Consider the following 22835-nt stretch of genomic DNA (forward strand, 5'->3'; position numbering starts at 1 on the left):
TCTTTTGTGGTTCCATATACATTTTAGGATTGTTTGTTCTAGCTCTGTGAAGAATGCTGGTGCTATTTTGATTGGGATTGTATTGAATGAATAGATTGCTTTGGGTCATATTGACATTTGTTCTTCCAATCCATGAGCACGGAATGTTTTTCAATTTCATTGTGTCTTCTTCAGTTTCTTTTATAAGTTTTCTATGGTTTTCAGCATACAGATCTTTTACATCATTGGTTAGGTTTATTCCTAGGTATTTTATGTTTCTTGGTGCAATTGTAAATTGGCTCGATTTCTCGATTTCTCTTTCTGTTGCTTCATCATTGGTAATAGAAATGCAGCTAACTTCTGTACGTTGATTTTATATCCTGTGACTTGGCTGAATTCCTAATCAGTTCTAGCAGCTTTTTGGTGGAGTCTTACAGGTTTTCCATGTCTAGTATCATGTCATTGGCAAAAAGTTAAAGTTTGATTTCTATTTTGCCAGTTTGGGTGCCTTTTATTTCATTTTGTTGTCTGATTGCTGAGGCTAGGACTTCCAATACTATGTTAAACAACAATGGTGAGAGTGGATCTCCCTGTTATGTTCCTGATCTTAGGGGAAAGCTCTCAGTTTTTCCTCACTGAGGATAATATTAGCTGGGGCCTTTCATATATGGCTTTTATGATGTTAAGGTATGTTCCTTATATCCTGACTTGCGGGTTTTTATTAAGAATGGATGCTGTATTTTGTCAAATGATTTTTCCTCTTTTTCTTTTTAATATTTATTTATTTTGGGGAGAGCGCAAGCAGGGGAGGGGTAGAGAGAGGGTGACAGAGGATCTGAAGCGGGCTCTGCAATGACAAACTGACAGCAGTAAGCCCAATGTGGGGCTCAAACTCAGAAACCGTTGAGATCATGACCTGAACTGAAATTGTACCTTCAACTGACTGAACTACCCATGTGCCCCTTTGTCAAATGCTTTTTCTGCATCCATTGACAGGATGATATGGTCCTTATCATGTTGATTGATTTGCAAATATTGAGCCAGCCTTGCAGCCCAGGAATGAATCCCACTTGATCATGGTGAATAATTCTTTTAATACACTGTTGAATTCGATTTACTTGTATCTCCTTGAGAATTTTCACATTGATGTTCATCAGGGATATTGGCCTGTAATTCTCCTTTATAGGAGGGTCTGTGTCTGGTGTGGGAATCAAGGTAATGCTGGCTTCATAGAATGAGTCCAGAAGCTTTCCTTCTGTTTCTGTTTTTTCGAACATTGCTTTAAATGTCTGGTAGAATTCCCCTGGGAAGCCATCTGGCCCAGGACTCTTATTTGTTGGGAGGTTTTTGGTAACCAGTTCAATTTCTTGCTGATTATGGGTCTGTTCAATTTTCTGTTTCTTCCCATTTGAGTTTTGGTAGTGTGTGGGTGTCTAAGAATTTGTCCATTTCTTCAAGGTTGTCCAGTTTGTTGACATACAATTTTTCATAGTATTCTCTAATAATTGTTTGTATCTCTAGGGAGGGTATTGGTTGTGATCTGTCCTCTTTCATTCATGATTTTATCTATTTGGGTCCTCTCTTCTTTTTGAGCCATCTGGCTGGGGGGTTATTAATTTTGTTTATTTCAAAAAATCAGTTCATAGATTCATTGATCTGTTCTACTGTTTTTTGTTTTTTGGGTTTTTTTTTTTTGGATTCTATATTGTTTATTTCTGCTCTAATCTTTATTATTTCTCTTCTTCTGCTGGCTTTGGGGTTTCTTTGCTGCCCTGCTTCTAGCTCCTTTAGGTGTGAGGTTAGGTTGCGTATTTGGGATTTTTCTTGTTTCTTGAGATAGGCCTGGATTGCAATGTATTTTCCTCTTAGGACTGCCTTTGCTGCCTCCTAAAGGGTTTGAACTGTCCCATTTTCTTTTTTTTTTTTTAATTTTTTTTTTTTAACGTTTATTTATTTTTGAGACAGAGAGAGACAGAGCATGAACAGGGGAGAGGCAGACAGAGAGGGAAACAGGCTCCAGGCTCTGAGCTGTCAGCACAGAGCCTGATGCAGGGCTCGAACTCACGGACCGTGAGATCATGACCTGAGCCGAAGTCGGACGCTTAACCGACCAAGCCACCCAGGCACCCCTGAACTGTCACGTTTTCATTTTCATTTGCTTCCATATATTTTTTAATTTCCTCTTTAATTTCCTAGTTGACCCATTTATTCTTTAGTAGGATGTTCTTTAACCTCCATGCATTTGGAGGCCTTCCAAATTTTTTCTTGTGGTTGATTTCAAGTTTCGTAGCATTGTGATCTGAAAATATGCATGGTATAGATTCTTTTATATTTATTGAGGGCTGTTTTGTGACCCAGTGTGTGGTCCATCTTGGAGAATGTTCCATGTGTGCTCGAGAAGAATGTGTATTCTGCTGCTTTGGGATGAAAAGTTCTGAATATATCTGTCAGGTTCATCTGGTCCAGTGTATCATTCAAGACCATTGTTTGTTTATTGATTTTCTGCCTAGATGATCTGTCCATTGTTGTAAGTGGAGTATTAAAGTAGCCTACAATTACCATGTTATTAGTAAGATTGCTTGTGTTTGTGATTAATTGATTTATGTATTTGGGTGTTCCAAGTTTGGGGCATAAAAATTTACAATTGTTAGCTCTTCTTGATGGATAGACCCCTTAGGTGTGATATAATGCCCTTTTCATCTCTTGTTACAGTCTTTAGTTTAAAATCTAGTTTACAGATTATATCTAGTTACAGATATAATGCCCTTTTCATCTCTTGTTACAGTCTCTAGTTTAAAATTTGTCTGATATAAGTATGGCTACTCCAGCTTCCTTCTGACTTCCAGTAGCATTATAGATGGTTTTTCATCCCCTTACTTTCAATCTGAAGGTGTCCTCAGGTCTAAAATGAGTCTCTTATAGGCCGTATATCGATTGATCTTGGTTTTTTATCCATTCGGATACCCTGTGTCTTTTGGTTGGGGCATTTAGTCCATTTACATTCAGAGTAATGTAAATACAGATATAGCTACAGATTTACTGTCATCATGTTACCTGTAGGTTTCATGCTTGTGATGATGTCTCAGGTCCTTTGTGTTCTTTGCAGCATTTCATTCACAGCATCCCCCTTAGGATCTCTTGCAGGGATGGCATAGTGGTCATGAACTCCTTCAGCTTTTGTTTGTCTGGGAAAGCCTTTATCTCTCCTTCTATTCTGAATGACAGCCTTGCTGGATATTTGGCTGCATATTTTTCCTATACAGCCCATTGAATATTTCCTGACATTCCCTTCTGGCCTGACAAGTTTCAGTGGATAGGTCTGCTACTACCCTTATGTGTCTACCGTTGTAGGTTAAGGCCCATTTGTCCCTGGCTGCTTTCAGAATTCTCTCTTCATCTTTGTACTTTGCTAGTTTTGCTATGATATGATGTGGTGAAGACTTATTCTTGTTGATTCTAAAGGGAGTTTTCTGTGCCTCCTGGATTTTGATGTCTGCCTCCTTCCCCAGATTAGGGAAGTTCTCAACTATAATTTGTTCAAATAAACCTTCTGGCCCTTTCTCTCTCTCTCCTTCTTCTGGAACTCCTATGATACAGATATTATTACATTTCATCGAATCACTTTGTTCTCTAATTCTACCCTCATGGTCTAGTATTTTCTTGTCTCTCTTTTTCTCAGTTTCACATTTTCTGTAATTTTATCTTTTATTTCACTTATTCTCCCCTCTGCTTCCTCATCCTTGCTGTTAGTGCATTTAGTTTATTTTGCCTCTCATTTACAGCATTCCTTAATTCTTTGACTATTTCTTAGTTCCTTGATCTCTGTAGCAATAGATTCTCTGCTGTCTTCCATGCTTTTTTCAAACCCTGCTATTAATCTTACAACTATTCTAAATTCTTGCTCAAATATATTGTTTATATCTGTTTTGAGCAATTCTCTACCTATCATTTCTTCCTGGAATTTCTTTTGAGGAGAATTCTTCCATTTTGTCATTTTGGCTAGTTTTCTGTCTTTTACATGTTTTAATGGGTTGTTATGTGTTTTGCACCTGCGAACACTTATCACACCTTAAGAAAGGGTCATATACTGTCTAGGGCCTGGCCCTTCAGGATGTGTTTTTGGAGTGTATTGGGTACTGTCTGTTGTTATGACTCTGGTTGCTTTATCTCCCTACTCGCAGTTGTGGTTTGGACCTTCCACCAGGTGTGCTTTGACTTGTTCATTGAAGTAACCATGGAGAAAATTTAAAAGGAGGGTGGTGGTGGAAGAAGTCTTATCCCATATGAAGAGAGAAATGACAGGGGTGGGGAAGAAGAAAAGAAAAGTAAAAATTGACCAGCTAGAGAATCAGAGAAACTATACATATGGTTTAATCCAGAGAAAGGGAAGATAATAAAGAAGGAGATACAGAAGAGGTGTAAAAAGAATAGATTAAAAAATATATATCTGCTTAACCAAACCAACAACCAGAATAGAGAAGGGAAGAAATAAGAGGAAGAAAACAAAAAAAGAAAGAAAAAAATATATATGTAAAATAAGAATTGACCAAGAATCAAATCAGAAAATGCAAAACTGCTGGACCAATATCTGATGGTGCCTCGGAATGGGTGGTTGTGCTGGTGTGGAGGAGGGGCCCTCTGTTTGGTCAGTGTCAGTCTAGCTCTGGTAGATAACACAGTTACCAGGCATGGAGGGGCAGGGTTTGGTATAAGTGGGTCTGCCTCCAGTGGGTACCCACTGTCCTGTTCCCTGGACTCTACTGTGTTGGTGATGGAGAGAAAAAATGGCCACACCCCAGTCTCTCCTCCCTGGACTGGATGACCTAAATCACACTGTTCAGGCTGTCCTCACAGCACTGTGAGGCTGTGATCTGGCTGGTTTGTCCAGCTCCACAGTCTCCTTGCCGTCCAGGAGCTTTGCTGAGATTCAAACCCCATTGTCTTAAAGGATCCTGCTCTGAACACCCTGGTTATGGAATAGTGCCACTCCATCCAGCTGACAAAGGGCTCTGGCTGGCAGGAGCCTGCATGGTCTTTTGTCCTTGAAGTAGCTATATACCTTCTTTTCACAGCACTCAAGGGAGGGAACTGCTCTCTCCCACTGTATCTCTGAGCTCACTACTGAGCTTGGGGCTGCCCTTCCTCCTCCCCAGGCATGTGCATAGGACAGCAGACCTCGGTCTGGAGGTAGTCCCACAACCCTGGATCGTTACTCCTAAGACTGTTTGCAAGTTAGAAATTGGCTCCTTCTCCATTTCTTTTTTGTTGTTGTTGTTCCCTGGTCTGTGGTCTGGAGAGATTTTTGTCCTGGCCAAATACAATCTTAAACTTCCACAGCCTCTCTTTATCTTCCTTTTGTCTCTCCACAGAAGGGTATCCCTCCCCTCCATGCCTACTCCGCCCATTTTGTCTCTCCCAATTCACAGTCATGGACCTATGGCCTGCCAATCTGTCCCTCTGGGCCCCTGGAGATGTTTGTCACTCTGTAGCGTGGACTCCTGGAATTCCAAGTCTTCTGGCCTCAATACTGCTGTGCTTGAGGGACAAGGGATCTTCGGGCCCCCCTACTTCTCCACCATGTTGATGCCTCTTTGTGTCATTTGTTATTAACACAGTATCTGGGAGGTAGATACTCAATGAACAGTGGGTATTTTTTATCATTATTTATGAAGGTTTTCCCCTCACATCTTGTCTGAGAAATCAGAGCTCTCCATTTTCCTGAGGCTATTAGGTCAGGCACAGATAAACTGCCTTGTGCAAATGGAATATAAACTGAGTTTTCATAATTCTGCCAGCAAATGGTTTATCAAATCAGGGGAGTTTAATTTTTATTTATGGGAATCAGAGATTTTGTTGTGATTATTTTTGAGGCAGCCCAACAAGGTAAGCAAGAAATCTCTGATTTTTATAGACCCTTCAAATGTTTAATTACCAAGTGTTATGGTCAGCTGGACAACGTAGCTAGAATTTTAAACATGCAGAATATTGTTTGCAGGAAAATGGAATATGTAGAATATGATATAATTTTGAGAGAGAATCCCAAGCCCATTCTGCACTGTCCACACAGAGCCTGATGTGGGGCTCGAAACCACGGACCATGAGATGATGACCTGAGCTGAAGTCGGATGCTTAACCGACTGAGCCACCCATGCCCGTATTTTTGAGTTTTAAGGGTTCTTTTTATATTTTGGATATCAGTCCTTTATGAGACATGTCTTCTGGAAATATTTTCTCTCAGCTTGTGGCTTGTTTCCTCATTCTTTTGTTGGTGTCTTTTGAAGAGCAGGTGTTTTTAATTTTAGTGAAGTCCAGCTATTATTTCTGTCATGGATCATTCCTTTAGTATTGTATCTAAAAAGTCATCAACATAGCCAAGATCATTTGGATTTTCTTCTCTGTTTACTATCTAGGAGTTTATAGTTTTGCATTTTGTGTTTAGATCTGTGATCGAGTTTGAGTTAATTTTTCTGAGTGGTGTAAGGTTTCTGTTTAGATCCTTTTTTTTTTTTTTTTTTTGCACGTGGATGTCCAGTTCTAGCAGTATTTGTTGAGAAAATTTTTCTTGTTGATGCTTTATTCACCTGCAAGAAAACACAGTTTTATTTATTCCTTCCCAATCTGTATACCATTTCTTACCTTTTCTTGTCCTGTTGGACTTGCTGGGACTTCTAGTACACTGTTGAAAAAGACTGGTGAGAGGGGACATCTTTGCCTTGTTCCTGATATTAGTGGAAAAGTTTCTTGTTTTTCACCATTATGTATGATGTTATAGGTTTTTTGTAGATATTGTTTTTATCATGTTGAGGAAGTTCTCTTTATTATTAATTAGCTGTGTTTGTATCATGACTGGGTGATGGATATTTTCATATATATCTTTATTAAAGTAAACTTGCCATAGAGTGTTACATTAGTTTCAGGTGTACACTATAATGATTTGACAAGTTTTGTATGTTATGCCACTCACCAAAAGTGTAGCTACCATCTGTCATTATACAATGCTATTATAAAATCATAGATTGTATTCCCTATGCTGTGCCTTTTATTTCCATTACTTATTCATTCCGTAACTAGAAGCCCACTCTCTTTTACCCACTCTCCTTCACCTATTTTGCCTGACCACCACCCCACCCCCCTCCAGCCCCCGCCTCCTCTCTGGCAACCACCAGTTGATTCTGTGTATTTTGGGTCTGTTTATGCTTTTTATTTGTTTATTCATTTTTTTGTTATTGTTTTTGTTTTGTTTTTTGTTTTTTAGGTTCCACATATAAGTAAAATCACATCGTATTTGTCTTTCTTTTAAAAAAATTTTTTTTTTAGCATTTATTCATTTTTGAGAGAGAACATGAGGGGGGCTGTCAGAGAGAGAGAGAGAGAGGAAGACACAGAATCAAAAGCAGGCTCCAGACTCTGAGCTGTCAACACAGAGCCCAACGTGGGGCTCAAACCCAAAAACTGTCAGATCATGACCTGAGCTGAAGTCAGATGCTTAACTGACTGAGCCACCCAGGTGCCGCAGTATTTGTCTTTCTATGACTTATTTCATACGCTACCCTCTGGGTCCATCCATATTGTCACACATAGCAAGATATCACCTTTCTCATGGCTGCATAACATTCACGTGTGTGAGTGTGCATGTGTATACATATTTATACCACATCTTTATCCATTTATCTGTTGTTGGACACTCATGTTGCTTCCATATCTTGGTTGTTGTAAATAATGCTACAATAAACATAGAGGTGCATACATATTTTCAAATTAGTGTTTTCATTTCCTTCAGATAAATGCCCAGTAGTGGAATTACTGGAGCATATGATATTTCTATTTTTTTAATTTTTTGAGGAGCTTTATACTGTTTTCCACAGTGGCTATACCGATTTATACTCTCATCCACAGTGCGTGCAAGCGTTCCGTTTTATTGACATTGTTGCCAATACTTTTTCTTTCTTTTTTTGATTTAGCCATTCTCACAGGTGGAAGGTGATATCTCATTGTGGTTTTGATTTGGACTTCCCTGATGATTAGGGATGTTGGGCATCTTTTCATACATCTGCTGGCCATCTGTATGTCTTTGGAAAAATGTCCATTTTAACTAGATTAGTTTGGGGTTTTGGTGTTGAGTTTTATGTTCTTTATATATTTTGGATATTAACACTTATCAGAAATATTATCATTTACAAATATCATTACTTATCATTTACAAATATCTTCTCTCATTCAGTATCATTTGCAAATATCAACTCCCATTCAATTGCCGTTTGGTTTCTTGTTAGTTTCCTTCACTGTGCAAAATCTTTTTATTTTGATGTAGTGCCAGTAGTTTATTTTTGCTTTTATTTCACTTGCCTTTGGAGACATATCTAGAAAAATGTTGCTATGGCCAATATCAAAGAAATTACTGTCTTGGGGTGCCTGGGTGGCTTGTCAGTTAAACGTCCGACTTTGGCTCAGATCAAGATCTCATGGTTCGTGAGTTTGAGCCACACATTGGGCTCTCTGCTGTCAGTAGAGAGCCTACTTCAGATCCTCTGTCTCCCTCTCTCTCTGCCCATCCTCCACTCATGCTTTCTCTCTCTCTCAAAAATAAACATTAAAAAAATTTTTTTTAAATTATTGTCTGTGTTTTTCTTTCCCTAGGAGTCTTACGGTTTTAGATCTCACATTTAGATTATTAATCGATTTTGAGTTTATTTTTGTGTATAGTGTAAGAAAGGGGTCATTTCATTTTATCACATTTTGCTATCCAGTTTTCCCAGCACATTTATTGAAGAGACAGTCTTTTGCCCGTTGTATATTCTTGTTTCCTCTGTCGTAGATTACTTGACCATATAAAGAGTTTATTTCTGGGTTCTCTATTCTGTTCTCTTGTTCTATGTGTCTGGTTTTTTTGCCAATACCATGTTGTTTTGATTACTACAGCTTTGTAGTATATCTTGAAATCTTAGAATTGTGATACATCTAGCTTCGTTCTTAAGGTTTTTTGGCTATTTACGATCTTGTGTAGTTCCACACAAATTTTAGGATTATTTTCTAGTTCTGTGAAAATGCTGTTGGTATTTTGATAGCAATTGCATTAAATCTGTAGATTGCTTCGGGTAGTATGGACATTTTAACATTATGTGTTCTTCCAGTCCTGAAGCATAAAATATCTATTTGTGTTATCTTCAATTTCTTTTATCAATGTTTTGTAGTTTTCAGAGTACAGGTCTTTCACTTAGTTAAGTTTATTTCTAGGTATTTTATTCTTTTTGATGCAACTGTAAAAGGCATTGTGTCCTTCCCTTTCTGTTATTTTGTTATTAGTGTATAGAAATCCAACACGTTTCTGTGTATTAATTTTGTAACCTGCAATTTTACTGAATTCATTTATTCTAATAGTTTTTGATGGAGTCTCTAGGGTTTTCTTTGTATAGTATCATTATAGTGATAGTTTAACCTCATTCTTATCAATATGGATGCCTTTTATTTCTTTTTCTTGTGTGATTGGTGTGGATAGGGCTTCTAGTACTATGTTGAATAAAAGTGGCAACAGTGGACCTTGTTGTCTTGTTCCTGATCTCGAGGAAAACCTCTTAGTTTTTCACCATTGAGTATGATGTTAGCTGTGTGTTTTTCATATATAGTTTTTATTATGTTAAGATATGTTCCCTCTAAACCTACTTTGTTGAGAGTTTTTATCATGCACAGATTGGGTGCTGGATTTTCTCAAATGCTTTTTCTACATCTATTGATATGATCATGTGATTTTGTTTTCTTTTAGCCTGTTGATGTGTTAGATTACATTCATTGATTTTTGAATGTTGAGCCAACATTGTATACCTGGGATAAATCCCACTTCATCAGAATGTACAAATTTTTTATACATCATTGGATTATACATACATTATTATACATTGTTGAATTCAGTTTGCTAGTATTTTGTATATTTATAGAGTTAATGGTCTGTAATTTTCTTGTAATGTCTTTGTCTGGTTTTAGCATTAGGATAATGGTGGTCTCATAGGATGATTTAATAAGTACTCCCTTTACTTCTATCTTCCAGTAGAAATTGTGGAGAATTGTTAAAATTTCTTCCTTGAATGATTGCTAGTGTTTACTGTAAACCCTCCAGGGTCTGAAGCTTTCTGTTAGGAAGATCATTTTTTTTAAATGTTTATTTATTTTGGGGAGAGAGTTAGTGCACATGCATGCAAGCAGGAGGAGAGACAGAGATGGTGACAGGATCTGAAGCAGGCTCTGTGCTGAGAGCATACATCCCAAAGCAGGGCTAATACTCAGGAACCAGGAGATCCTGACCTGCGCCAAAGTCAGATACTTAACTGACTGAGCCACCTAGGCACCTGGAAGCTTATTAATTCTTGATTCAGTTTCTTTAATTGATATAGTCCTACTCAGGTTGTCTTTTTTTTTTTCTTGTGTGGGTTTGGCAGATTGTCATTTCATTTAATTATCAAATATGTGATCATAAAATTTTTCTTGTATTCTATTTTATAATTTAGTTGATTTTTTTTAACAGTACGGGGGTTAAGGGTTTTGACCCCCATGCAGTTTAAAATCTACATATAACTTTGACTCCCCAAAAACTTAAATACTAATAGCCTACTGTTAACCAAAAGCCTTACTGAGAACAGAAACAGTTCATCAATACATATTTTGTATATTATATGTATTATATACTCTATTTTTACAATAATGTAAGGTAGAGAAAAAATCATAAGAGAATGTACATTTGAGGTACTAATGTATCAAAAAGAAACATGCATATAAGTGGACCTTTTAAGGTCCATAGGATCTGTAGTGGTATCCCTTCTTTCATTTCTGATATTAGTAATTTGAGTCTTCTCTTCTTTTTCTTAGTAATCCTGGCTATAAGCTTATCATTTTTATTGATGTTTTCAAAGAATGAGCTTTTGCTTTTGTTGATATTCTTTATTGACTTTCTGTTATCAATTTTATTTTTGATCTAATTTTTCTATTTTTTTTCTTGTGTTTACTTTGGATTTAATTTGCTTTTCTTTTTTTAGTTCCTAAAGTATAGATGCTTAGGTTATTGATTTTAAAGCTTATTTCTTTTTTAAAAGATGCATTCAATACTATAAGTTTCTCTTTAAGTACTACTTTTATTACATCCCACAAATTTTGATTAGTTGTATTTTCATTTTTATTTAAAATTTATTTCTGTTCAGAATTCTTCTTCAATCCACATAGTTTTTAGAAGTGTGACTTTTTTATTTCCATGTATTTTGTAATTTTCCAAATGTTATTCTGCTATTGGTTTCTAGTTTAATTTCTTTTTTTTATTTTTATTTTTTTTTTAAATTTACATCCAAATTGGGTAGCATATAGTGCAACAATGATTTCAGGAGTAGATTCCTTAATGCCTCTTACCCATTTAGCCCATCCTCCCTACCACAACCCCTCTAGTAACCCTCTGTTTGTTCTCCATATTTAAGAGTCTCTTATGTTTTGTTCCCCTCCCTGTTTTTATATTATTTTTGTTTCCCTTCCCTTATGTTCATCTGTTTTGTCTCTTAAAGTCCTCATATGAGTGAAGTCATATGACTTTTGTCTTTCTCTGACTAATTTCACTTAGCTTAATACCCTCCAGTTTCATCCACATAGTTGCAAATGGCAAGATTTCATTCTTTTTGATTGCCGAGTAGTACTCCATTGTGTATATATGCCACCTCTTCTTTATCCAGTCATCCATCGATGGATGTTTGGGCTCTTTCCATACTTTGGCTATTGTTGATAGTGCTGCTATAAACATGGGGGTGCATGTTTTGCATTTTTTGGAGCAGCTGCAAGAGAATAGGTGTTAACTCTTCCTTAAATCTTCCATCTGGCCCTGGATTCTTGTTTTTTGGGAGATTTTTGATTACTAATTCGATTTCTTTACTGGTTATGGGTCTGTTCAAATTTTCTGTTTCTTTCTGTTTCAGTTTTGGTAGTGTATATGTTTCTAGTCATTTGTCCATTTCTTCCGGATTGCCCATTTTATTGGTATATAATTGCTCATAATATTTTCTTATTATTCTTTGTATTTTTACTGTGTTGGTTGTGATCTCTCCTCTTTCATTCTTGATTTTATTTACTTGGGTCCTTTACTTTTTCTTTTTGATCAAACTGGCTAGTGCTTTATCAATTTTCTTAATTCTTTCAAAGAACCAGCTTCTGGTTTCATTCATCTGTTCTACTGTTTTTTTGGTTTCAATAGTATTGATTTCTGCTCTGATCTTTATTATTTCCTGTCTTCTGCTCGTTTTGGGTTTTATTTGCTGTTCTTTTTCCAGCTCTTTAAGGTGTAAGGTTAGGTTGTGTATCTGAGATGTTTCTTCCTTCTTTAGGAAGGCCTGCATTGCTATATACTTTCCTCTTATGACTGCCTTTGCTGTGTCCCAGAGGTTTTGGGTTGTGGTGTTATCATTTTCATTGGCTTCCATATACTTTTTAATTTCCTCTTTAACTTCTTGGTTGGCTCATTCATTCTGTAGTAGGATGTTCTTCAGTCTCCAAGTATTTGTTACCTTTCCAAATTTTTTCTTATGGTTGATTTCTAATTTCATAGCGTTGTGGTCTGAAAATATGCACGGTATGATCTTGATCTTTTTGTACTTACTTAGGGCTGATTTGTGTCCCAGTATGTGGTCTATTCTGGAGAACGTTCCATGTGCACTAGAGAAGAATTCTGCTGCTTTAAGATGAAATGTTCTGAATATACCTGTTAAGTCCATCTGGCCCAGTGTGTCATTCACAGCTATTGTTTCCTTGTTGATTTTTTGATTAGATGATCTGTCCATTGCTGTGAGTGGAGTGTTGAAGTCTCCTACTATTATGGTATTACTATCAATGACTTTATGTTTATGATTGATTTATATATTTGGGTGCTCCCACTTTTGGCGCATAAATGTTTACAATTGTTAGGTCTCCTTGGTGGATAGACTCCTTCATTATGATATAATGTCCTCCTTCATCTCTTGATATGGTCTGTAAAGTCTAGATTGTCTGATATAAGTAAGGTTACTCTGGCTTTCTTTTGTTGACCAGTAACATGATAGATGGTTCTCCATCCCCTTACTTTCAATCTGAAGGTGTCTTTAGGTCTAAAGTGGGTCTCTTGTAAACAGCATACAGATGGATCTTGTTTTCTTATCCATTGTCTTACCCTATGTCCTTTGATTGGAGCATTGAGTCCATTGATGTTTAGAGTGAGTACTGAATGATATGAATTTATTGCCATTATATTGCTTGTAGAGTTGGAGTTTCTGGTGGTGTTCTCTGGTCCTTTCTAATCTTTGTTGCTTTTTGTATGTATGTATGTATGTATTTTTTCATCTTTTCTCCCCTAAGAGGGTCCCCCTTAAAGTTTCTTGCAGGGCTAGTTTAGTGGTAACAAATTCCTTTAATTTTTGTTTGGGAAACTTTTTATCTCTCCTTCTATTTTGAATGACAGCCTTGCTGGATAAAGAATTCTTGGCTGCATATTTTTCTGATTCAGCACATTGAATGTATCTTGCCACTCCTTTCTGCCCTGTCAAGTTTCTGTGGTTAGGTCTGCTGCAAACCTGATCTGTCTTCTCTTGTAGGTTAAGGACTTTTCTTTCCCTTGCTGCTCTCATGATTCTCTCCTTGTCTGAGTTTTTTGGGAATTTGACTGTGATATGCCTTGTTGATGTTTGGTTTTTGTTGAATCTAATGGGAGTTCTCTGTGCTTTCTGAATTTTGATGGCTGTGTCTTTCCCCAAGTTAGGAAAGTTTTCCACTATGATTTGCTCACGGAACTCTTCTACCCCTATTTCTCCCTCTTCCCCTTCTGGGACCCCTATGATTCTGATGTTGTTCCTTTTTAATGAGTCACTGATTTCTCTAATTCTTAAATCATGCTCTTTTGCCTTCATTTCCCTCTTTTTTTCTGCTTCGTTATTCTCCATAAATTTGTCCTTTATTTTGCTGATTCTCTGTTCTGACTCATCCATCCTTGCTGCCATGGCATTCATTCGTGATTGCAGCTCAGTTATAGCATTTTTTATTTCATCCTGACTAGCTTTTACTTCTTTTATCTCTGCAGAAAGGGATTCTAATCTATTTTCGACTCCAGCTATTATTCCTGTTATCATGATTCTAAATTGTGGTTTTAGACATCTTGCTTGTATCTGTGTTGGTTAAGTCCCTGGGTGTCATTTCTTCCTGCTCTTTCTTTTGGGGTGAATTCCTTTGTTTTGTCATTTTGAAGGGAGAAAAGGAATTAATGAGGTGGAAAAATTAAAATTTAAAAATTTAAAATTAAAAAATTAAACACACACACACACACACACACACACACACACACACACACACCCAAAATCGAATAAGTGATGCTATATATAGGTGTATTTTGGTCTGGGTGTTGAAAGTGGCTTGATAGATTAGAAAAAAAAGGGGGGGTAGAAAGGAAATCTTTTGAAAATTTGAAAAAATTAATACACTAAAGTAGACTAAAATGAAATAATGGAAATAAAATAGAATTTGAAAAAACTTACACAAAAGTAAAAATATACTAGAAAAAAAACTAAAGAAAAACATTTTTAATAAGAATTGAAAATAAAAATGAATTTTTTCTTTCTGTATTCAAGGAAAAGAAAAGAAACAAAAGAGAAAAAAAGGAAAAAAAGGAAAGAAAGAAAATTGAATAGATTGACCAGCTAACAGACTGAAATATAGCTGACATTACTTCATTTTCCCCTAGAAGTCAAACTATGAAGCGCTTTATATTCCATCAACTAAGCAAGAGTGAGACTTGTGTTCTTGAAGAGTGAGGTTGGCTCACTTGGGTGGGTTTTAGTGTAACAGCTCCGTTCTCCACTAGATGGTGCTACTAGTCTACTGGGGTGGATTGTGGTGGCAATTGTAGTTGCATACGTGCATGTGCCAGAGCGGTGAAAATGGCGTTACCCAGCTACCCAGTCTCTAGTGTCGGAACTCTGTTCTTCCCAATCAGCAATCATGCGCCCATCCTTCGTCTTCAGCTTTCATCCACTCCCCACTTCCACAGTCCATAGCCAAGCCCTAGGCAGCACCTTCCTCCCATGAGTTGTCTCAGATGCGGCTGCCTTCCCCAGCCTCCCACTTCTGAGGGACTGCAGCTTTGACCTGCTCCACCCCTCTGTGGAGGGTCTCACCGAGCAATAGCCAGGTGCCAGCTGCACCCAGGAATGCTTGTGGGATCTTGCTGTTGTCGATGCCCAGAGACTGCAGCCAGGTGCCAGCCCGCCCCAGAAAAAGTTCATGAAACAGTGTAGCAGCAGCGCCTCAGGGATTATGGAAAATCCCAACACACATCTGGTACCAGGCTTCACCCCCAATGACCTTGTTCCAGCACCAACGAATGTGGCTGTTCTCTGAGGTCTGCTTGGCCCAGGTGGCCTCACAGCCTCTACCAAATGTTCTCCTAACAGTTCAACTGGTTCTCCCCATGTGGCCCGAGAACCTCCCAGACCCTACTCTGCTCCTGGGGATTCCCCCTTCCCACCAGAGCATCGCCAGGTATTGAGCTGTGGTGTTTCAGACTCTGCATTCCCCCCTGTTTATAGTCTGAATGGAATTTAAATCCTCTCCTTTCTCCCTTTTTACTTCAGTCCCTGTGGCTGTTTCCAATTTTTCACTTTCTCTCCAGCTGCTTTTGGGGAGGGGTGCTTTTCCCATATTCTCCCCCTGCATCTCTGTCCTCTTTCTGCCTGAAAAAGCAGCTCCCTGCCCTACGTGGCTTCTCTGTCCCCAAGTTCACCTCTCCACACTGCGTACCTGCTGAATTTTATGGTTGGATTCTATATATATTCTTTATTGTTTATTTCTGCTCTAATCTGTATTATTTCTCTTCTTCTGCTGGCTTTGGGTTTATTTGCTGCCCTGCTTCTAGCTCCTTTAGATGTGCGGTTAGGTTGTGTATTTGGGATTTTTCTTGTTTCTTGAGATAGGCCTGGATTGAAATGTATTTTCCTCTTTGGACTGCCTTTTCTGCATCCCAAAGAGTGTAGGCTGTCATGTGTTCATTTGCTTCCATATAATTCTTTAATTTCTTCTTTAATTTCCTGTTTGACCCATTTATTCTTTAATAGGATGTTCTTTAAACTCCATGTATTTGGGTACTTTCCAATTTTTTTTTTGTGCTTGATTTCAAGCTTCATAGCGTTGTGATCTGAAAATATGCATGGTATGATCTCAGTCTTTTTATACTTCTTGAGCACTCTTTTGTGACCCAGTATGTGATCTGTATTGGAGATTGTTTCATTTGCACTTGAGAAGAATGTGTGATCTGCTTTTCTATGAAAAGTTCTGAATATATCAGTTAAATACATGTGGTCCTGTGTATCATTCAGAGCCATTGTTTCCTTATTGATTTTCTGCCTAGATGATCTGTCCATTGTTGTAAGTGGAGTATTAAAGTCCCCTACAATCACGGTATTATTATCCACACATTTATTTATTTTTGTGATTAATTGATTTATACATTTGAGTGCCTTCATGTTGGGGGCTTAAACATTTACAATTGTTAGGTCTTCTTGATGGATAGACCCTTTAATTATGATATAATGCCCTTTTCATCTCTTGTTACAGTCTTTGTTTTAAAATATAGTTCGTCTGATATAGATATGGTTACTCTAGCTTTCTTTTGATGTCCAGTAGCATGATAGATGTTTCTCCATTCCCTAACTTTCAATCTGCAGGTGTCCTCACCTCTAAAATGGGTCTCCTGTAGACAGCATATAGATGGATCTTGGTTTTTAATCCATTCTTATACCCTGTGTTTTTTGATTGTGTCATTTAGTCCATTTACGTTCAGAGTGATTATTGAAAGATACAGATTTATTGTCATTGTGTTATCAGTAGGTCTGGTGCTTGTGATGATGTCTATGGTCCTTTGTAGTCTTTGCAGCATTCCACTCAAGGAGTCCCTCTTAGGATCTCTTGCATGACTGGTTTAGTGGTCATGAACTCTCAGTTTTTGTTTGTCTGGGAATGTCTTTATCTTTCCTTCTATTCTGAACGACAGCCTTGCTAGATAATGGATTCTTGGCTGCATATTTTTCCTATACAGCACATTGAATATTTCTTGCCTCTCCCTTCTGGCCTGCCACGTTTCATTGGACAGGTCTACTACCCTTATGTCTACCCTTGTATATTAAGGCCCGTTTGTCTCTAGCTGCTTTGAAAATGCTTTTTATCTTTGTATTTTGCCAGTTTCACTATGATATATCATGGTATCGACCTGCTTTTGTTGATTTTGAAGGGAGTTCTCTGTGCCTCTTGGACTTAGATGCCTGTTTCTTCCTTCCCCAGATTAGTGAAGCTCTCAGCTATAATTTGTTCGAATAAACCTTCTGCCCTGGTTTCCAGCTCTTCTTCTTCTGGACCTCATATGATTTCGATATTGTTTCATTTTATGGAATCATTTAGCTCTCTAATTCTCCCCTTATGATCTAGTTATTTCCTTTCCGTCTATTTTTCAGCTTCTTCATTTTCCATAATTTTATCTTCTACTTCACATGTTCTCTCCTCTGCTTCTTCTACCGTCACTGTCTCAGCATCTAGTTTATTTTGCATCTCATTTATAGTATTTCTTAATTCATCATGACTGTTTCTTATGTCTTTGATCTCTGCAGCAATAGATTCTCTGCTGCCATCTATGCTTTTTTCAAGCTCAGCTATTAGTCTTATGACTGTTATTCTATATTTTTCATATAATATATTGTTTGTATCTGTTTCCAACAGTTCTCTGACTGTCATTCCTTCCTGGATTTTCTTTTGAGGAGAATTCTTCTGTTTAATCATTTGGGCTATATTCCTGTCTTTTATGTGTTTTAAAAGCTTGTTATGTGTCCTGTACTTGTGCGTACTACTATATTAAAAAAAAGGGTCCTACACTATCCAGACATTGGCACTTCAGGAAATGTTTTTGGAATGTGTTGCATGCGCTCTGCTGTTGTTGCATTTTGGCTGCTCTATCCCACTGGTCAGTCCTCTGCAAGGCTTCTCCTTGCTTGTCATGGCAGAGTGTTTTGACTTCAACCTGGTGTGCTTTGATTTGTTTCTTGAAGTAACCCTGGGATAAAGGAAAGGTGGGGGGGAGCTGATCCTATATAAAGAGAAAAATCAGGGGCGCCTGGGTGGCTCAGTCGGTTAAGCATCCAACTTCGGCTCAGGTCATGATCTCAAGGTCCGTGAGTTCGAGCCCCACGTCGGGCTCTGTGCTGACAGCTCAGAGCCTGGAGCCTGTTTCGGATTCTGTGTGTCTCTCTCTCTCTCTGACCCTCCCCCGTTCATGCTCTGTCTCTCTCTGTCTCAAAAATAAATAAACATTAAAAAAGATTTAAAAAAAAAATAAAGAGAAAAATCAAAGGGAGAAAAGAAGATGAAGCAGAGAATCAAATGAACTATAACGTTTAATCCAGAGAGAGAGAAAGGAAAATAAAGAAAAAGAAGAGAAAAAGTGTGAAAAGATTAAGGTAAAAATGCCTGATTAAGCAAACAAAACAGAAAAAAATATTATTTATATATATAAAATAAGAATTGACCAAAAAACAAATCAGAATCTATGAGCCTGATCCCAAAAGAAAACAAAAGGGTAGAAAGAAAAAAGAGAACAACAAACAGACAAAGTGACAGACAAACAGACAAAAACAAAAAACAGTTGTCTCTTGGTGGCTGGCACCGGTGGCTGTGCCGGTCTGGACGAGTGGCCGTCTGGTTGTCTCAATGTCAGTTTTCCTCCAGTAGATAAGCAGTTGCCAGGCATGGAGCGGTGGGTTTGGTGTAAGCAGGTCTCGCCTCCATTGGGGGCTGCTGTGTTGCTCACTGAACTTCCACATGTTGGTGTTGGGGAGAAAAATGGTGACATCCCATTTTCCTCTCACTGAACTGGGTGTCTTAAAGCATGCTGTTCATGCAGCCCTCACAGAGTAGTGCAGGTCAGCCTACCCTGTTCCACAGTCTCCTGCACTTTCTAGGCCCTTGGCTGGGATTCAAAACCCAATGTCTTAAGGGGCCTGCACGCTTTGGACCCTGTTCTGGTGTAATGCCCCTCAGCCCTGCTGATAAAAAGCCTTTGGCTGGCGCCTGCAGGGTCATTTCTCCTTGAAGAGGCAATAAACCCTCTTCCCATAGTGCTCAAGGAAAGGGACTCTTCTCTCCCAGTGTGTCCCTGAGATTGCTACAGTGCCCCGGGGCAGCTCCCTCCCCCACAGGCACACACATGGGATCAGCTCAGGTTAGAAGAAAGTCATGTACTTTTGAGACCTCTGAGCTTCAGCTCCTAATGCTGTTTGCAAAATAGAAACTAGCACTCTCTCCGTGTCTCCTTCCCTAGTCATGCTCTGAGAGGTTTCCTCTTGTGCTAAGTCAATACAGCAATTCCACAGCCCCTTCGGCTTTTTCTCCCTTTTGTCTCTCCACAGAAGGGGTTCCCTCCTTCCCTGCCTAGGCCATTTTATCTGCCCTAATTCACATACACACACCTCCATCCTGCCAAGCTGTCCCCCTCCACCTGTGGAGATCCTTCTGCCACTCTGCAGATTGATTTCCTGGTATTCCAAGTGATCTGACCTTGATACTGCTGTGTTTTAGGGATGAGGAAATCCCAGTTCCCCTACTTCTCTGCCATCTTAACATCCTTCCCCCAAAATACTAATATTTTGAAATACCAGGGTATATCAGAAATACCCCATTTGTTATGGGTATGAGTTTTTTGTTTCACATAGGCTTTAAACTTCATGTGAGGAATGGGTTTTTTTTAAAAAAATTTTTTTTTCAACGTTTATTTATTTTTGGGACAGAGAGAGACAGAGCATGAACGGGGGAGGGGCAGAGAGAGAGGGAGACACAGAATCGGAAACAGGCTCCAGGCTCTGAGCCGTCAGCACAGAGCCCGACGCGGGGCTCGAACTCACGGACCGCGAGATCGTGACCTGGCTGAAGTCGGACGCTTAACCGACTGCGCCACCCAGGCGCCCCGAGGAATGGGTTTTTATTTTAGTTTTTTTTATTACCAATTCCTATCAGTATATTTGCCATATAAAATGTAAATATTGATTAAATTACATGATTTTCTGTGTATTTGATGAACTGTTTTAAATTTTATATCTTGCTTCCCAGACCTTCTATATTTCGTTATTGGAGAAAAAAATGAATGTGGTTGTTGATGAAAAGAAATTATTTGAATATAGTTAGTTTTTTGATATGGTAATTCAACAAGTAATGAATTCTGAAGCAAACATTTTATATTTTGAAACAGACCTAACTTTTTTATTATATAATATACAGTCTTTTAAAAGTAATAAAGTACTTGGGGGTAGGTAAAGAGTTTTAAAACTTTATTTTTAAAAATCAGTTCTTCAGGTGCCGGGAATGTAGCTGACCGTGTTCTGGCTCAGCTCTTAACGGAAATGGATGGTATTGAACAGTTAAAGAACGTGACAATTTTGGCCGCTACTAACCGCCCAGATAGGATAGACAAGGTAAGAAAGAAAGCAGTGTGAGTGCTGTGAAAACAAGAACTGGATCATTTGATTATGTTAGTTTTATTTTTTCTGTCAGATTACTTTGTAATCAGTTTTTAATTTGAGGATACTGAAAATCTTAAACTAAAGGAAATAAAGGGAACAGAGGAAAGCTTTTATGTTTTCATTGCTTATGATTTGATATTAATGAAACTCTTTTATAACCCCTTGAATTTTCCCTCCATCATTGTTGCATCAAACTTTCAGAGAGAGAATTGAAGTTCTGAAATTCTTTTTTTGTTTGTCATCTGATTTATTTTTTGAGAAGTTTTTAACATTTTCCTTCATGTTAAGGTAAATGTCTGGCTTTTTAGTATCAGTTACACTCAAGTTATTATCAACAACTTACTAGAATTCTTGGCCTAACAGTTGCTTTCAGAGTGATTAGAATAGAAATGACCATGGATTTTATCTCTCTAAGAAATTAGGCTATGGCATTAAACTCAGCAAAACTGACTCTTTCAAGCCATTGCTACCACTTATTCTCCCTAGGTCTAGTTTAATAAAGGGAATCCACTAAATTTTAAATGCCTAATTTATACTTAACGTGTAAATTTTTTGTAAGGATTTAAATTGAGTGTAAAAATTTTCTCCTGTAGCATGAACAAATTTTTCTTTTTTTGTTGTTCACATTATTGCTTCATATATATCACCTTATGAGCTCATCCCTCCCTCCCTGTGCACATATACACAGACTTCCAGTTTTAAAAATGGGAATTAGAAAAAAATGATACTTTTGAAGATATAAAAGGAGCTTTTATGTGGAAAGCAAGTTTTGCTTTCATCCAGTTAGGTATTTTACTATGTAGTAAAGACCTGTTGATCAAATACAGGTGAGAAAGCTTTGGGCCTTAATAAATTATTTCCTTTCTGATGCAGTATTTTATAAGAAGATAAGTGATTTCTGAGCATTTATAGGATCTGTCTCCCTGCTCAGACATCTCTGATGTCTATGAAATAAAAAAAAGAGATAGGACTGTATTTTAGCAAGCATAATAGAAAGTGCTGAAAGAGGGCACCTAGATGGCTCAGTTGGTTGAATGTCCCAACTCCTCGTTTAGGCTTAGGTCATGATCCAGAATCATGGGGTTGAGCCCCATGTTGGGCTGAGCATGGAACCTGCTGAAGATTTTCTCTCTCTCTCTCTCTCTCTCTCTCTCAAATTAAAGAAAAAAAAAAGGGCTGAAAGAGCCCTTAGAGATTACCTAATCCTACCTTTTGGTTTCACAAATAAAGGTGCTAAATCCGAAAAAAAACATCTTCCTTCTGGTAAGAATACATTATATTTTTATGGCATTTTCTCCTGGTTACCCCATGGCTAATGAGCTCTAAAATTTCTTAGGTTTCCTTCTCTACAATGCCTAATCTAATAGTGCCCTTCTTTGGTTTCTTAATAATGTATGTCATCAATGTTAGATAACATTTCTCGAAGCAGGACTTTGGGCTTACAATAAACATCTCCGGGTTTGGGCACCTGGGTGGCTCGGTTGTTAAGTATCTGACTTGCTCAGGTCATGATCTCACACCGTTTGTGAGTTCGAGTCCCAAATCGGGTGGGCTCATGCCTTGCTTTGAGTGAACATGTGCCCCACTTTGGGTAAAACACAAGCCCCAGGTGAGCCCCACTTCTCTTTCTCTGCTCCTCATGGAATTCTCTCTCTCTCTGCCCCTTTCTCTCTCAAATACAGACAAAAAATATCAGATCTCTGGGTTCTTCTAAATCAAGCTGTATAACTCAGCCTGATTGGTGCTTGTTTAGTTTTCTCTTGCTGTATTACAGATTACCTCAAATTTAGCAGCTTTACACAACACCTATTTATTCATATACAAACGTATGTATATTTGTAGATGTACTTATATGTATGCTTGTGTGTTTGTATGTATGTATGTATACATATGTATGCATACATTAGGTATATCACACACATACCTTGATTAGGTTTTAAATATTAGAAATCCAGCTTTTTTTTTTAACGTTTTATTTATTTTTGAGAGACAGAGACAGAGCGCGAGTAGGGGAGGGGCAGAGAGAGAGAGAGGGAGACACAGAATCTGAAGCAAGCTCCAGGCTCTGAGCTATCAGCACAGATCCCAATACAGGGATCTAACCCACAAACTGTGAGATCGTGACCTGAGCCAAAGTTGGATGCTTAACCAACTGAGCCACCCAGGCACCCCAGAAATCCAACTTTTTTTTAAGCAACTAATTTTGGATGAGGACATTTGTTTTAAGATGCTGAAAGTATTTGCTAGTAAGATTCAAACTTATTTTCATTAGGGCAGGGGAATCTAAAGGTTTTTAATTTCCTATTTAAATTTTTAAAA

At 38.0% G+C, this 22835-nt stretch overlaps 1 protein-coding gene across 1 annotated transcript in view; it reads left to right on the forward strand.

Moving 5' to 3' along the window:
• The window catches only part of SPATA5 (spermatogenesis associated 5), a 363095-nt gene that overhangs the window by 113671 nt on the left and 226589 nt on the right, over positions 1-22835 (forward strand). Inside the window, exon 14 of the mRNA XM_047091209.1 lies at positions 20342-20468. Coding sequence (XP_046947165.1) covers positions 20342-20468 — 127 coding nt within the window. The remainder of the gene's footprint in view (positions 1-20341; positions 20469-22835) is intronic.

The sequence above is a fragment of the Lynx rufus genome, unplaced genomic scaffold, assembly GCF_022079265.1.
Source record: "Lynx rufus isolate CCGP_SWC_20201006 ecotype Redwood Valley unplaced genomic scaffold, mLynRuf1.p SCAF_3, whole genome shotgun sequence".
In the NCBI taxonomy this organism is placed as follows: Eukaryota; Metazoa; Chordata; class Mammalia; order Carnivora; family Felidae; genus Lynx; species Lynx rufus.